The following is an 18,827-nucleotide window of genomic DNA, read 5'->3' as shown; positions in this document are numbered from 1 at the left end:
CATAAAAAACAGGGAATGATATCTCTCCTTTATATGAACAGGGTACGGATTCGGTCCCAGTATTTGAAATCGTTCAATCCTTTATGGGTTAATTTTATGTTATTGTTCTATTATATTTTTGAAAATATGTTGAACGACAAAATTATTTTACTCGCGTAGTGGTATTAACCATGTGCGGATTCTTTAACATTCTAAAGAACTTCTGGATAATTTTAAATCTCGGTCTTTTTTTGAAAGTAATACTGACAAAACTTATTTCATATTTCTTCCTGTGTGACGTTTACATTCTTACGTCAAACACCCGACGCTACGTTATAGTTGATGTGAAAGCAGTTACAGGACTTCTAATATTTCAATCAATCATGGTTTAATTCAAAATACATATATAGGTAAGCAATGAATGTGGTCGCTAAATTTGATAGATGCTTTTTGTGATTCTTTGTTGAATATTTGTTTGTTTTTGGTTCAATTGAGATTGTGACACAGTTATGAGTGCTGTACACCTATTTTGATATGTTTTCCTATTGTGTCTGTTTTGTTAACGCATCGTTGTCAATATGATGGAATTTGATGAGACTATCATACAAGTGAGAGGTTTAGCGCTATTAATCCCGGTTCAATTCATCATTTTCTACAGAAGAAAATGTATGTACCAAGTCAGGAATATGACAGTTGTTATTCATTTGTTTGATGTGTTTGCGCTTTTGATTAGGGACTTTCCGTTTTGAATTTTCCTCGGAGGTCAGTTTTTTTGTGATTATTCTTTTCACCCACATATTCCAACATTTTTATGTAATTCATATCAAACATGTCTACACCTGATTGAAGAATGAAAACACTTAATTCCTGACGGTATTTTAATATATGCAAGAAAATCACTGAAACTGACTGCGCTTTATATTAAAACAAAATAATATAAACAAGAATCATTCGACCAAAATGTTGCCCTTCACATTTTATTATTGTATGTGTAAATTAAGTACATGGCTTAGTTATTTATACATATAATATTTGTGTTTGGTAAATCGTGTAACACGATCATCATTGGTTATATTCATTCTAAAATTTGATACTTTCTTAATATAGTGTTATCATTCCCTTAACACATTTGAAACCCTATGTTAAAGTCCGTTTTAAATCATGTTTCTATAAATGTAAATATCATGCAGTTTGTGATATAAGGAAAATAACGGTATCAATATGTGTCACCTAATAACGTGAATTAGCATATGGTAGTTTGGAGACTATACATGTAACCCTTGCACATAAAACCCGTATGCTAAAAAAAGAAGCAGCAAATACAAATTTCAAGCGTTTGTTGCAATCATAAAAATATAACATACTAGAACACACCCATGATATCGCGGGTCCGTGACTGAATTAAGCCTTATTTTAGTATTGGTATTGTCATCTGATAAAGTCATGCCGATAATAAGATACACAGTTTTCTCTGTTTTCAAAGCTTTCTGTTTGAACCCGTCAAACTGGAAATTTTGAATGATTGGTAGGTAATATTAATTATTTTGAAAACAACAGGCCATTCGTATTGTTATCTTAGAAAGTCTTACTGATTAAAATACTACAATAGGGAATATTTTGACAATGAATGAATTTAGTAGTGTCAACCCTGTGATTATGAACCGTGTATATAGCAAAATCCTAAATACACCGTTTGGTGGTGTGCCTGTCAGATGCGGAACGTACAGATAAGGTAATAGGTAACAGGTGAATATACTATTGGTTTCGGTATCGGATTCGACCCGGAACTTGTTAATTATTGGCAATATTAATTATGTGGAAAACAAAAGGGTCTGGAGTGGTGTAATTTTTAATCTACACCAATGTCCTATATTAGCTACAATGTATGTATAAAGTTGAATTCTTTGATTCATCGTTTTAACGTGATGACGGCTGACAAATTGGACCTCGTAATTTTAGTATTATAGATATACTATTGATTACTAAGCCAAATTCACCAACGAGATGTTCTCTATAATCAATTGTTTTGGAAAACTGTTGGAACTAGGTGTGTCAAAATATTACATCGAGTTTTTTTCACTGATTAAAATCTCAATCCCATCCATCCTCATCATTGAATTTGACTTAACCGACTCGAAAAGATTCAAAACCAATAGAAAACAGGTAATCCCCATTTCCATTCTCAATTTTATTACATTGTAACACTCTATTCAAAGGAAAACGACGAAAAGGACATATAACAATAACAAAATACTATACAGATTTAGCAATATGATTCCAAATAAAAACAACTGGGATGAACTCTGATGCCAGGAATAGGTATTCAGTTCCTGGTACACGTGCGGTACCTGCCATTGTACTAATTTCAAATAGAAATACGATGATGATCCGTCACTTGATAATTGAAAAAAAAAGTAAAAATCAAAAGCATGACCTGTTGTAATTAAATAGATTTGATATAGGTTTCGTTGTGCATTTAAATATTGTTTGACTATTTTCATTATAGCTTGTATCCTGTGTTACAATCCTCAACCGATTAAAACATTTGTTTGTAAATACTACACATTGTTTATGTGACACCTATCGATTTACAACTTTGAGATTTTTTTGTTACACTGAAAATGAAAACTTTCAGTTCTTCTGCATTGTTTAAGTGCAGAAACCAATGAGCTGTCACTTACATCAAAGTTAGAAACCTTTATTTGAAAGCAATATACAATTATTACAATAAACCACTAATAGTGAAATAATCATACTTATTATTAAGTACACGTTTTGTAACTGTTTTGAAAAGAAATCAATAAAATATAAAAGTCTATAAATAATAAAACATGTAAAACTACACAAATGTCTACCTACATAGCTGTACTTGTTGAATGAATAAAAAGATATGGTTCATTGAATCTGTATCCCAACTCCACAAATAAAAATCAATAAAGGACAAGGGGAGGTCAAACATCCCTAATCAGCTATCTTTAACATACTTGAATAAAAATAAATTGGTGTTCTTTTCAAAATGTCTTTTGTAGATAAGATGCATTTTCAATAAGACAGAACAGGGAAATAAATGCTATAGGCCTAATAACAAAACTCATAATAACAAATAATATTGATATTATGACAATAAAGGCAAGTATTTATTGATTATAATTTTACTTTTTCCTTTTTGCATTTGTGTCATTTGTAACAAATTGGTTTAATTAAAAAATATTATCTACAATTTGTTTGATTCATTTTACTGCCCTTTGTTCAAACATTGCTGTCTGTGTTAGAACTGGACGGTTGAGAATCATTCGTTGGCGCCGGACCAATTTTACTGTTTTTAACCTTTTTTACAACATTTATCAATTTTGGTTCTGGTTTACTCTTTTTGTTTAAAACAGATAGCCATTTGTCTGTTACTTTCTTCTGCATTGACAAATTCTTTAAGTAAAGCGATCCTTTAATCATTGATCGTAGTTTCGGTTGATTTCTCATCATCAAATCTTTAAAATTTTCATAACGCTTTCCCTTAGCTTTGAACACGGATCTATTTATGTCCGTGTCCGTTCCGTCTTCTGATTGATCCCTGTTCCGTTCCACAGCATCAGCTACAATTTTCTTCAATATTTCAGCACTATATTCATCTTCCGTATTACGTAAGTCAGTATTGGCAGTAATATGAACGAGCGTGGAAAATCTATGGTACAGCATACATAAAAACTGTATTAAAAGAAGAATTCCAAATACTGCACTGAATAATATTGCTATAGGAACAATCGAAATATTTTCGCCACCGCAGTCAAATCCAGCTGTTAATGAGTCTTTGAAAGCATTTACTTGTGTTAGCCCAAACATTACTGTTACAAGAATGGCATTCAAAAGATAAACAAATAAGCAAACGCTATTCCTTAACTCAACTAATTCGGTTTTCAGTTTTTTCTCTCGTGCAATCGTAAACCGATCCATTTTATCGTGTGGTTTTAAATACCTCTCTATATTTTCCTCCCAAAATTTTGTTTCCTTTTTGCTGATATTCGGGACACTTTCATCGACGGTGAAACGAGTCATATCTTTATCTTGATTTTCATCATCTTCGACATCTATTTTCTCTTGTCTTTCATCATTTATTTTTGACTTTGCATTGTTGGCCTCAACTTCTGTTCCATATTGTAAAATTAAATATTACAAAACATGTATTACATGTAGTGAAGCGTTAAATTATTTTAAAACTTGTTTCGTGGTTATTCTTCTGTGATGTTGCAAAAGAAAATATATGCACAAAACATAAGAAACAAATTTGAAACATAAAAAAAATTCAAACAACTATTATATCTTATCATTGATATTTTTTTTATAAATATATGTCTGTTTATGTGATATGGTGCATGTATGAGTAATTATTCTATATAAAACTATATACATAATATATTCTAGTATAGGTTGCACTTTGTAAATACAGCTGTTTCTCAAAACACGCCTCTTTTGGGGAGATCTTGAATATTCATAGTTTACATACTGGTTCCCAGTTATCCTCTCTGCGTTCCATCTCACATAGACATAACTTGGGAATGTTACTAATAAATAGACATGTTCATATTGTTTACATTAAAATCTGTGGTAACCTTTCATTCGAGGTAGGGGTAGTTAAGAAAATTAGTGTTAGTTTAAACCCTGAGAGAACAGGGCATATAAACGTTGAAAATATGCCGCAAAGCCCTATATTTTGACCTTTGAAAAACATTGTGGTGCATATGAACTTTCAATTCTAGGATAAGATTTCAAAAACTTCATAGTAAAAGTGGTACAGTTTTAGCCGTCAATATTTACAGAAATGCAACCTATAGCCGACTTTACGTCATTTGGGTTTTATTATTGTTGAAGTCTTATATCTACTTCATTTCAGTTTTAGTGGATTGTTTTATTTTGTGGCAACCATACCATTTTTCCTTTTATTTATATTGTGTCACAAATTTTATGATTATATATTTGTTGAAATATAAAAAAAACCGATCGATATTGATTTGAAATGTATTGGCTGGTTCGCATATACATACTATGGTCTTGGTCTTTATTCGAACGTTTATCTGTGGTGTGATCTTTCGAAGTGGACATTGCACAACTGCAAAACATGAGCTATGCCATAATAATGTTCATCTGTACAATAAAATTGAGAATGGAAATAACCGTGTTTGTAATTCGTGTAGATCAGTCTTATGTTTTCCTCTATGTTGGTCCCCTTTTTTTTTAGCAATAATGATGTCATTTTATTTTCGACTGATCAGTTTGAGTATTCCTTGTATTTATTGGCTCTCTTTTATCGATACGTTGTGTATAATAGCACAATAACGATGTCAAACTTTAAAAAATTAAATGTTAAATATTTAAATACATGTTTACTCTATTAAAACGTTACAGCAGTATATAGCAGTATTATGTGTAGACATATCACAAGTACGAAGCTTGTTATTCAGTGTTTGTTGTTACAATATTATCTTTAAATGAAGCATTCTTGGTCTATTGCCACCGGCAAAACGTAGCGTACCCTACAAGTAAGTGTATATTTATGAAGCACTAAAAAATGTTATTTAATTAACTTAAAGAGGAAAAAAAATCACATAAATTTAACAAGATCATTATCATCTGCGAACATAACGTATGGACTCACCAAACGAACTTCCCGATTGAACACAGATAGTCATTGGCCTGTTTATCATTAATCTTATCCGTTTTTGACTTAATTTCGGACTCCTTTTTTGTGCTGGTATCTCTTGTACCCCATGATGTGACATGAAGATTACCAATTGAATATAAAAACATCAACATAGACATTGAAGGAATTGCCAGAAAATATAGTATTCCCGGGAGTAAGCAAAAGACTTCCTACAAGGATTAACAAAAGTATACAGTCGTTTGTAAGTAAAATTAACGGTTGAGATACCATGAACCAAAAGGGTATATCTGTTTAAAATTATTAATGAAATATTTTTATTAAATTTTCCATTTAATGCATCAGTATACCAAGTGAACTTTATAATAAATGATTGATCTTTGTCATCATAACTTGATTCGGTGACCACTAAAAGCACTATGTAACAAATTTGAATTTTATTCCAACGTTTTTATACGTTCCTTCGTTTCAAATGTACGTAACAAATTTGAATTTTGTTTCAACGTTTTTATACGTTCCTGCATTTCAAATGTACGATTTCATGCAATATATTTATCATACTCAACATGTACAAATATGACCAAGTCAGAAATTTAAAGTTCTTATATGGTCGTTTCGTTGGTTCATATAGACGAGTGTTTGGTTTTGTAAGTTTTTTTAGACTGTCTTTTTTTTTAATTTCTGAGATAGTTTTTGTATTACAAATCTTATCACCTAAGGTTTTGAAACCTTGCTTGAAAATAATTACTGTCTCCACACCGTGTTATTGTTTTGTAATAATTTTGGCAAGAACATGATTTATTGTTTCAATAGATGTTCGTCCATGTGTTTTACGCTCGGTAATTGTTTATGCTATACAGATACAGATTTGTAAAATTGAGTATGCGCTGTCATACCGGTAACTCATTTTTGACAAAAGGGTTTGGAAGAGTTCATTTGTATTGCTGAAATAATTTTATAACTGTACATCGAAAGCTTACAACATAACTTCCTTATAATGTGCCTTATAATTTGTTACCTTAGGATGAAGAATCGCAGAAATTACGAAAACTCCAGCCACAAACATTATAAAAATAGTGGTCGTTGAGCATAACCCCTCAACTATGGCGTCTCGCACAACTCCGATCATAACAATGGCCATTACAATAACGTAAATGCAGGATAAAATTGCTGCCATTTTCAACTGAAAAAATTAAAGTGATTAATTAATACCGATGTAAATATAATGAGATCAGTCCAGAAAACATTTAGTGCAAGTCTAATTAAAACTGTTTATAATTATAAAAAAATATATACGACTGGGTTCTTCTAAAGAATCAACACGGTCTGTTAAGTACAATAACTTTATAGAAAAGTTTGATAACATTTTTCATTATGGCAACGCATTTGGTATAATATATATTATTAAAAAAAGAAGCACTGATCTTTAATTACGTTCAACATTCGACGCACATTAAAATTGTATCCTTTTTGACGAAAGTACTAACCAGCTGGTCATAAACTAAACATGTTAAAGACAAACTGAATTTCTTGAAATACTGTAAATTAGGAAATTATTGATATGCTTTTATTAAAGCGACAAATTTACTTTCTTAACTTCCTCTGTCATGTATAATTAGGATGAGTAATGTGTAGTAGTATCACAAAATAATCAGAACGTTTGGAAAATAATCTTTTATATATAGATATAGTGATGCTGAATTCTGACAGATAACTTTATTTTGTTCATATGAGACAAAATTTAACACATTAATTTAAAGTTATGTTCATAATGATGATTGAGTTCTTTCCCTTCAAAAAATAATGATGCAACATATTAAGATGTGCCAAGTTTGACTGACAATTCACAAACAAGGGTAATATTTTTACAGATATAACATCGGATTCGTTTTTAGTTCCTCAATAGCATCATTGAATAGGTGTTGCAATTGCTGCTTTATTTGTCTTGCACTGAAATTGTAGAACGCGACTAGTGTATGCTAAGAGAACTGCTAACCTAACTAAGCAATTAAGTACACCTTTGTTTTCTTGTGGAAACTCGTTCCTTACTTTTCTTTTTAGTATGTTATTGACTTCCATTGTTTTTGTTGTTTTTGATCTGCATAGATCATCAGTTGTTCATAGGGATAGATTAGAAAAAGTAAGATTTATCATGTGTATGTTAAGATAATTGATTGTTATGTTCAAACATCAGCAAACGAAAATGTGTTACACACTTGTTTGTTTATATATATACAGTCAAATAGTGACTAAAGAGCCGTGAATCGTGAATCTTTTACAATAGACTTTGAATCGTGCAAGAAACGTACAAAATTAAGGCTAGATTTGTCGACTTATTAGAAATTTCGAATCTTCCTTGCAAACAATATTCATGTACAAAGTGTTTTAGCAAGGACTTTAAAATGAGAGAAATAGTCTTAATGGCAGATGCTGTAGTTTTACATGTAATGGCATAGATTACCTAAGCCGTATTTAGCACAACTGTTAAGAATTTTGGGTCCTGAACACTCTTCAACTTTGTACTTGTTTGGCTTTTTAACTTTTTTTTTTATCTGAGCGTCACTGATGAGTCTTATATATACGAAAAGCGCGTCTGGCATATTAAATTGTAAGTCTGGTACCTTTGATAACTATTTAATGCTACTTCTTAAAAGCTTTAAATTGCTTCAGCTAATATTGACATTCAATATAACTGTCACAATATCAGTGATAAAACCAAAAAGCTGCTAATAGGCGGGGAAATTCAAACACATTGACAAAAAAAGGTGCAATTGTAAATAAATAGCATATATTTGAATTGATTTGAATCTTTATAATGTTGAAATAAATAGTTATATAAGTCTACGACATAATTTGTCATACATTTAAAAAGACAAAATTTATTTAGCCATATCATTAAATGTTTAAATCAAATACGATGAACATAATTTTTATTGAAAATCTCCATCGCCATTCTCGTCCGAATTTAAAACATTTTCTTTACTAAAATCGTTGGTATATTAAATTAAACAAAACTCTATGTATAGGTTTAGTTGCTCGAAGTAACTTATAAAATATATATATATATATATATAACACAGGAGAAACCACAAGTTTCCACGAAAAGAAATTTAATTATCTTTCAATCATAGCATAAATAAACATACTCACCTGCCGTTCAGTTGAGGTATACAAACACATTAATATAAACGCTACCACTGGAATAAGGTTCAAAATCAGTGCCAACCATGGCGGAATGCTATCAAATCCGACAATTAGAGCACCTAATATTATCATAAATATTGTTCCAGGAGTAAGAACGGTTGACACAAACAAAAACACCTGATACATAATGTACAGGAAGGATATGTTTTCGTTGTTTTTGGTAACACTTCTCCAATCTTGAATTATTTCCAAAATGTTAGCCATAGTTGAGGGAGTCCATCGTCTACGTTGGTTGTAGAACTCATAAAAAGATTCTGGAGCAAATGTATATGAATCTGATTCTGCACAATATTCAATTTTCCATCCTTTTTGAAGAAGCAAAGTGCATAGCCACCGATCTTCGCCTGTCAAATAAAGGTTAAACCACGTATATGGTGGAAGTGTTTCTAGTTTTTGGCTATATGAAGAACATTTATATTTGAATATATATATATATATTAATACACATTGTTTCATATGATTTCAGTATTATATCAAATAATAAAATATGTGAATCTGGTATGCAATAGAATTGGTATCTAACTGCTTGATTAATATATGGGTTTCTTATGTTGAATCTTCAACAACACAGATTCACTTGATAAATGCAACATCAGTATACTACTTAGCCGATTGAGAGAAAACAAATCCGGGTAACAATGAAACAACAGAGCACTAAAGTGCAACAAAAACATATAATCATGCAAATGAACTGGGTAATTAATTATCTTTACTTTCACATTCGAATGGAAAATACAATATATAATCACAACTACAAACGACGAGACACAAAACATTATCCGATCAGAGCTCCACGTTAAACTTCGTAACTAAATATTTACCTTTGGATAAACAAATACCGTGACACGTTCTATATCAATGCGAATACCACTCAGCAACATAGTCATATTCGGGAATTAGATTGAAAAAACAATGCCTTTCTTTAGATTACATATAGTAAATCAGTATATTACCTTGATCATATTGCAAGCACTGTCTTGCCTCTTGTGCAACTGAGGTATATGTCTCAAGGACTTCGTGTTGTAATATTGCAGATCCACGAAACAAACTGAAACACCCAGGACTACATAATACACATCCAATTACGTGTTCTGTTGCTTTCTGTAACCAATGACTTATAGCATATTCAAACTGTTGATACCAAACCATAGGACCTGTTTAAGAAACAAAACATCACATAAATTCAATTGATATTTGATAAATAGATAGGTATTTTACGATGAGTAATGATATTTGTAATCGTAAAAATGTATGCAGAAAAGTTATTGTTTGACTGATGTTCCGTCAAATCTGTCAATTATTAAAAGTAATTTCATTTGCATCTTGCAATTATCATATTAAACACGACTTGTCTTTGTTTCCAAAATAGACCATTTAGAAGTAATGCTGGTTGCATTTCATTACGAAAAGGTCATTATCAACAACTTTACATAAAAAAAACTGAATTCATCGATTTAGCTGAGTGTGAATGACTTTTTGAAGAAAAGACAAATACACTACAAAAGTCAAAAAATCTGAAATGACCAAAAAATTCTGAATTTGGCAGGAATATTTACTTGTCTTCTTTCTGTGTCTGATTATTTTTTTAATTTCGTAAGAAAATGGATTGATCAACTTCGTACTTTATTTGGCCTTTTTAACCTATTTGGATTCGAGTGTCACTGATGAGTCTTTTGTAGACGAAACGCGCGTATGGCGTATATACTTAATGTAGTCCTGGTATCTATGATGAGTTTATTTACATATGTCTTGATGGTTTTAACATTATCTAAAAACTGCTCGACACTTTCTGTATCATCTCATAAGTATCTTGATTATTCTCGACCTTAAATTTGTTTCGATCTTTAATAGTTATCCCAGAAGGACGCGGTGTGTCAGTGGAAGCTAAGCCCGATGGCCGGAGGCCAGAGGGTGATCTAACACTGACACACCAAGTCCGAATGGGATAACTATTTTACATTCCAGCTGTTTTAGATTAGACAGAAAAACGTCTACAATTCATAAAATCGAGTTTAGAACGCCTCACAATCATTATAATATATTTTGTATATTACTATATGATGTATACCCTTTATGACCCCCGAACACGATGAGTAGATATCAAACAATGTCAACTCGCCCCACTTGCCAATCGGCCCCCACTATATCGCTACTTTATGAAAAAAATCGCCCCACTCTTGTTTACCCACTCTTCCCACTTTTCAAAAAGTGTAAAATCAAATTGAACAATTAGTCTGACAACTCTTATTAACGAAAAAGGTTTAAACCCGACTGAATAAAGGTCTACCAACTCGCCCCACTTATAAAAAGATCTTGCTTCCTTTAAGTATGTTAAATTACGGTTAGATCGTATCCAGTCGTCCTGGTGTAGTGGTATGTGTCGTGGCTTGATATGCTAAAGGTCTTGAGTTCGAATCCTTGCATATACACTAGATTTTTTCTACGTGAATTTTGATAGATAGTCTTTTCCGTATAATTATTTATAAGTTTTATAGTGGATTTGACATTCCCGCCAAAATGTTACAGAACAAAGGAAAGCATACATAACAAAGAAACTCAAACTGGGGTGATCTGGTAGGGGTGATACGGCTCAGATTACCCCTGTTAGAACAAAGGAGGTGGGATGTAAGTCTTGACATTATTCTTAACATTCTTCACATTCCCCATTTCCATTCTCAATTTTATAGTAATAATGTCTCAATGTGTCTTGACATTCTTAATAATGTATAAATATGTCTTAACAGATTCTTGACAGTTATATAAGCTGTCTGAATATATATTGACACATTCGTGACGGTCTTAAACATGTCATGACACTATCTCAACAGTATAAATGTCGCCTGATTGTATACAAACACATTTCTAACAGTTTAAATACATCATTTTGCTGGTATATCCTCATTTTTATTATCACTAAGCTTTTGCTACAATTAGAAGAACAAGAATACAATGATATATCGCTTATAATAAAAAGCGACATGTTTGTACTATAATTGTTTATTTACCATATTACTACTGAATATTATGCATGAATAATGAAATGTGTCTACAGTATGATTGATGTCAAGATTTATGAATTAACATTTGGGAGATAACTGTATTGTATTTTAAGCTCCGACGGCATCAATTGGGGATTTGATGGTCGCAAATTAAGTTTACTGGAGACGCGTTAGCGGAGACAGTAAACGGGTATTTGCGACCATCAAATCCCCAATTGATGCCGTCGGAGCTTAAAATACAATATTGTTACCTCCATTCTAATGAAACTTACAGAAAACAACGTTAAAACATGTATTTAAAATCTGTCATATGCGGTCTGCGCTTGCTCGTACGTCCCATAGCATCAATTGTCAATTAATGCCATGTAAATAAGTGACGTTATCCAATCAAAATGAACGTTACAAACGTTGTTGCATTAAAATTGTAATTATTTACAAACCCACATTTAAATCGGTTTGTATAAAAGACCTGCATTTGTATTTGTAAATATTTTAAATTTCATACCCAAATCTGTATTAATTGAATATAAATATCTATATTAAAACAAATTCAAAATGTTCAGGAAATATCAAGCTATACTGAGAATTAATAAAAGTGTCGAGAATCTGTCAAGAAATTTCGAGACAGTATTCAAATTTTAGGAAATTGTCACGAAATATTAAGGCAAATAGTCAGAATGTAGAGAATTTCATACAAATTTAAAATAAAATTTGTCAAGAACAATTAAGACACAAGTCATACTTTTGGAGAATGTCGGGTAACTGCTCTTGTATATTGAGGCAAGCATTGGTCTTTTTTAAGACTTTAGGGCTTTTGTAGTGATATTATATCCAAAGATACAGACCATTTCCAATTGGATGAATTCGACCACATGCTGCCCCTACTTTATCGTTTTTTTCCATTCGTCTCATTAAACTTAGTACAGCCTCTGGTTGGAAGTCGACATCTCCATCAAGTGCCAGCAAGAATGTATTTTCAGCGGCCTCCTGTATTGCTTTCTTTTTTTCCTTTTTCTCTAATCCTTTTCCTTTGAATTTTCGTTGAATTTTCCATTTTAAAATGAACAGCATATACATCACCTGAAATGCAAAATTAATTCATCTTAATTGTCTATTAACATACATAACACGTACGTTTTCCTTTTACAAAAGGTGATTCACGAATGAGTTTTCCATTTGTAGTAAGTTGTTGATACGAACCGTTCAGTTGAATGGTATATTTTTGGCATAATCTTTGCCTTTATAACATATTATTCACGGAACTTTATATTTCATATAAGAACAAATCAATATAAAGTTCCAATTCCAAAATCAATTGATATAAACAAAAAAGATAGACAAAAGAGTTCAACGAAAAAGATTATATACGATTAAAAAATAGGAAACAATAATGAGCATTGTTAAATTTTGAAATATAAAGGTTGCCTTCTAAATCGTATATGCGTGCTTACTGTAAATTAGGGGGATATCATCCTTTGAACAACAGAAGTTATTTATAATTTAGAACTATTTTAACTGACAAACATGGACAGTTTGATAAACAAAGTATTGATACTCACAAACTGCACATTAAATTTCATTTCAAAGCTTAAAAACATTGTGTCCATAGTCCATAGATTCTTCACACGCAATATGATTTTCTCTGTTCAATCGACCGTGCCATGTGGATCGGATTACAATTTGAAAGATCGAATAATAGGGAACATGTTTACTAAGTGTCAAGTTGATTGGAGTTAGTTAAACTTCATCAAAAACTACCTTGACTAAAAATTGCAACACGGAGCGAGACTTACGGATGGTGTCACAAGCTATTATGTACATATTCCAAGCTCGGTTATATAGGACTGCTTCAGTAGTTATAATGTCTTACTGTTTAATAGTTTTAACATAATAACAAGTTCATATACCTGACTCCAGCGCTTCTTGTTTCGAATTTTGGTATTGTCTTTCAAATGTAAAAACAATTTATTTTCTCCGGGAAGTTTCCATTCAATTCTGGAACCATAAGGAGTTCTTAGCATACCGCCTTCTGGTAATTCAATTTGTTTGTCATAAAATTCCCTGTGTGGAAAAATATAAATAAAGTAAACTTATCGAATGGATATTCAAAATGCAGCAGAATCGAAGTTCATGGTCAAATATGATATAATTAACCAGCTTATTGATTAAGCCTGTATTTTGGATAATTTCAGTTGATATGTCAAGTATGTTTGAAAAGTTATTTAAGCGTTTTGTCATTCACATCAGTTTTGATGAGATAAAATATTGGATAGAAAAGACAAATGAACGTCTAGTTCACGAAAAGTTCATCAGTGACTCTCGAATATTAAGTTATTTGAAAGGCCAATTCATGCAAATAAAGTACAAAGTTGAAAGCACTAAGAACACAGAATTTCGAGAAGACGCATGGAAAATGTCGCACTAAGCTACATAAGTGATTCTTAGAATATTCGAACAGATTTTGTTATCTTACTTGGTTAAAATATTGTAAAAATTACTTCAGCAATTTGTTATGATTTGTTGTGTAGTCTCTGTTATGGTATTCATTCTCTGAGGTTTATATACAAACAGGAATTAAGTTTTGATATTAATTTGTAGAATGAAACTTAATGGAGTCATTTTTTTTTTTTTTTTTTTTTTTTTATTATTATTCCTGCCAAAAGTATTGCATGGTTATGATCAAAGTTACCATTTCAGAGTTGAAATACATACTTCAAATATCCTGAATATTTCATCTGATATATTTTTACCATATAATGCTGAAGATGATTATATAATATAGTATTGTTTTGCCTTAAAACTAAGCAGCAACACTATACTATGTTTATCGTATAAGGCAAAAAAGGACACTTTTCGAAGCCTTGTTGGAAGTACTTATGTTGCATATATTAAAAAAGGCTTCATGCATATAAAGATAAGTTATTGCCAAATGAAGGCTGCTAGAGATTGGTGCAGATAAACCCAATAAAAAGCTGGAAACATTGCAATGACTCTTTTGTTAAATAAATCATGCAGTAAATGTCTATTGTTCTCTTTATCCAACAAGAATATATTTCATGTGTAATTTTCACGCTTTTTATCAATATTACCTTTTATCTCACCTCCTATAGATTTATAGGGATATGATTGGTTAAAGGACTACACGTGGTGACTATTTATATTTGATATACGTTGTCCAAAAATTATAGGGTTAGTCACTATACATGGTTAGTAACCGTATAGGGTTAGTTGAGAATAATTCTGCATTTCAAAACAAAAAAGATGCCACAACCTTCTATAAAAATCAACACGGTGTTGAGGAACAATGGAAAGAATTCAACAGACAAAGAAATTGATGATGAAAGGTTGAAATAAGTTCATAAACATAATTATAGATAACAAGTTGTTATTGTTAGCATAATGGAGTTACTTCCCTTTCAAAATAATAAACGAAATCTGAAAGGATTCAACAGACAAAGAAATTGATACATGTAATGAACGATTAAACAAATCATAAAACAAAATTAAGCTAAAATGTTGTTATTGTTAGCATTTGTTTTCTGTATAGACAAATTGAGGTAGGATCTTGATACAAAGTATTGAAGACCATTGAAGACTTGACCACCTTCTGATAGGCTGCTTGTCAAAATACCACATATGAAGATAGCTGGTAAGATAAACACGGTGTGCTGGTGACCTGATACGAAACTCTATATGGAATTTACTGACCCCATATATATCGTATTAGGCCCTAACACACCATGTAACTAATATTATAAATTTGGATTGCATGCAATATCATGACAACCAAATTAGGAATTGAACTATTATCTGAAATAAGACAAAGGATTTACAGTAGGGTTTTTCATAATCAAATCCTTGACGTATTTTAGGTCTGCATGTTTGTCACAGACAGGAAAATAACTTGATTGACGTGTAAACGTTTTTATGTTTAACATACCTAGTAGCATCGTTTAATTCCTGTATGAAGGTTTGTACATATGTGTTCATAATTTTCTTTTTGTCGTCTTTGTCTTTCGTTGGTAGGAATGCATCATCAAAAAATACATGGGCTGAAAAATCATAATAAGGTATTAAACAGTTAACATGGTTAAATTATTGCGGAAATTATATTTAAATTTGTATGAATAACTTATTATTTCCAAAGTATGAGAAAGGAAGTGTCCAATCATGGTTACCAATGTAATTTTCCGCTTAGGGATATCGGTTTCGCAGATGACCTTGGCTATTTTCAATTCATCGAAAGATTTACCCTTTTTTTCAAATGTGACTTACCATCGATATGTACTTGCATACGTCAAATTATGAGCCAAAACTTATTACTTTTTAGAAACAACCGAGTTCATTCCCGGTGTGTAATGGGGGTTCTGTTGTTCAATCTTTCTTTTTTTTTTTTTTTTTAGCCATATTATTTTCTCTCATCGTTTAGAATTTCGCTTTAATGCTTTTTGTCGTTTTTTGAGTTTCTTGATAATATATGTTTTGTTATAATAATTAGAAGATATAGTACAATTTCCAATGAGTCAACTATCATCTATCGTGCAAATGACGAAGGTACAAGCATTAATATGTGATATCATTCACAGTTAGAAAGTTTTCTTCTTAAGCACTCCGTTAAACTTATCTTTAGGTATATCCAGTCTGCCTCTAAATAAAACATTCTCGCAGTTTCGATATTTTCCTTGATTCATTTGTTATGAAAAGGCTTTAGTAACCAGCACTTTTGTGTTCATGATATATAAAAAAGACGTTAACAATATCATTTTACTTTACTTTCTGCTATATAGATGATGTTCTCTCATTAAATTATTCAAAATTTGGTGAAAACTAGTATGCTGAACGCTTCTATCCCATCGTTCTAAAGATAATGGATACAAAATAAGTCTGCCTTATATCTTCACTTACACCTAAAAGTTGACAATGAGGGTCGGTTGAAAACAAACGACAAAAGAGATTATTTTAGCTTCTCTATTGTGAACTTGTCATTTCTATGTGGCAACATTCCAGCAGGGCCTGCATACGGAGTATATATCTTCCAATCGAAACGATATTACCGGGCATGGTTTTTTTCTATAACGAGTTCCTTTATATGGGTTACCGCTCACAAGGAAGCTATTGAACCAAGAGCTATAAATGGTGAAGTTGAAATCATCACTTTGTAAATGTTACAAGTTTATTGATCGTTATGTAATTTCCGTTTCGAAGATGATATCGGATATTTTCCTTACATCGTAACTACAGACATAGTCACTTTTAACGAATGGGAACTACCGAGATAGATTATTTACCGGGTTTGAAACAGCATGAGCGACATAAAGGATGCAACTTAAGAAACAGGATCTGCCAAATCTGAACATAAACTTAGAAGATCCTAGTTAACTTCGAGGGGTAAATACAAGAGAAGCAATGTGTATACAGAATATATGGTTGGCAATTCTGATGCCTGTCTGTTGAATTGTACTACATTTCTTGCACGTTATGAATCATTGGAACAACTGTATGAGGGCTTATCCATTTTCATTTTTCTGGAGCTGGCATGTCAGTTAACTGCTAGTAGTCTGTTGTTATTTATGTATTATTGTCATTTTATTTATTTTCTTTTGTTACATCTTTTGACATCGGACTCGGAATTCTCTTGAACTGAATTTTAATATGCGTATTGTTATGCGTTTACTTTTCTACATTGGCTAGAGATAAAGGGGGAGGGTTGAGATCTCATAAACATGTTTAACCCCACCGCAATTTTGCGCCTGTCAGGAATCTCTGGCCTTTGTTAGTCTTGTATGATTTTTAATTTTAGTTTCTTGCGTATAATTCGGAGTTTAGTATGACGTCCATTATCACTGTACAAGTATGTATATTTTTAGGGGCCAGCTGAAGGACGGGTTGTTGTCGCTTAGACACATTTCCCATTTACTTTCTCAATTTTATCAATGTACCCTGATTTCTATTCGTATTCCAACTATCATGTCAAATGTCTATCATCCTAGTGGGTACTAACTGTGAAAACATACGTTTTGATTTTATATTTATTGTGATTTTGTTTATGTCCATAGCATGCCTGAAATATTAGCCGTGAAAACAAACAACAGCCATCCACCAATTAAACAACTACGATCAATTCTGACCCTTTTACACAAATTTCGATGACATTAAAAATGTACATTACCTTCTAAGTCGAATGTCTCGATGTTCAAGACAAACTTTTCCTTTAAAAACTTGTGTTTAGCCTGTCGCTGGTCCAATCTATTAAAAATAAAACGAATAAGGAAAAACTATCTACTTTAAGGAAACGAAACTGCAATTTTGCCCATGATGCTACTGCATATTGAAACATTATAATATATATATAATATAAATTAGTAATGAGATAAAGATTTTTTTGGAAAAGATGTGATAGAAGGTACGGGGAATACATCTAGAATCATATTCATCGAACTTTCATTTTCACTTAGTAGTCATAGACGATTTCCTTGCACTATATAATAAGTCAAAAGTTAAGTGTCAATATTTGAAGCATACGTCTTCTGAAACGCGACATAAAGGATATCGACATGTTAACTACCATTAACGTTTTAATTTTAGATTTGTTCTTGTGTTATATGCACTATTAACAGTTCAGTCAATTGCATTATTGTTCGCCAACAAGTATGAACGCATAACTCTAAATATAGATTTTGTTGATTTCGTAATACTTTATGTACAATTAAAATGTTTTTAAATGACCATGTGAATTTCCATCAATATGAAGTTGAGATGGTAGATTATTTCAAAACGATTGCCATGTTAAGTGTACTATGTTTTCTTCATACTTTAATATGTAAAAAGATTATAAATGCATAAGTGTATCATTCATTTTGTAATATATAAAGTGGAAACACCAGCATAACAATATGTATTAAATAGTGTTTACAAGCTGCGTCATTATTTCAAAAAGAAATACGACTTTAAAATGAATAACACTTTCAACAAACGTTTTCAATTATTATTTAAAG

The 18,827-nt window shown here is 31.5% G+C and overlaps 1 protein-coding gene across 1 annotated transcript in view; it reads right to left on the bottom strand.

Annotated features, from left to right (window-relative positions):
• Positions 1-3,228: 3,228 nt before the first annotated feature.
• Positions 3,229-18,827, bottom strand: part of LOC139504068 (chitin synthase chs-2-like) — a 28,779-nt gene continuing 13,180 nt past the window's right edge. The window contains exons 7-17 of the mRNA XM_071294127.1: positions 18,002-18,078; positions 15,773-15,884; positions 13,740-13,893; positions 12,678-12,912; positions 9,787-9,987; positions 8,780-9,177; positions 6,648-6,812; positions 5,627-5,841; positions 5,016-5,080; positions 3,950-4,118; positions 3,229-3,658 (exon numbers count right to left, since the gene is read on the bottom strand). Coding sequence (XP_071150228.1) covers positions 3,229-3,658; positions 3,950-4,118; positions 5,016-5,080; positions 5,627-5,841; positions 6,648-6,812; positions 8,780-9,177; positions 9,787-9,987; positions 12,678-12,912; positions 13,740-13,893; positions 15,773-15,884; positions 18,002-18,078 — 2,221 coding nt within the window. The remainder of the gene's footprint in view (positions 3,659-3,949; positions 4,119-5,015; positions 5,081-5,626; positions 5,842-6,647; positions 6,813-8,779; positions 9,178-9,786; positions 9,988-12,677; positions 12,913-13,739; positions 13,894-15,772; positions 15,885-18,001; positions 18,079-18,827) is intronic.

Source organism: Mytilus edulis, chromosome 14, assembly GCF_963676685.1.
Source record: "Mytilus edulis chromosome 14, xbMytEdul2.2, whole genome shotgun sequence".
Classification (NCBI taxonomy): Eukaryota; Metazoa; Mollusca; class Bivalvia; order Mytilida; family Mytilidae; genus Mytilus; species Mytilus edulis.
The sequence above is the reverse complement of the archived record's forward strand: the minus strand, read 5'-3'. Positions and strand labels throughout refer to the sequence as shown.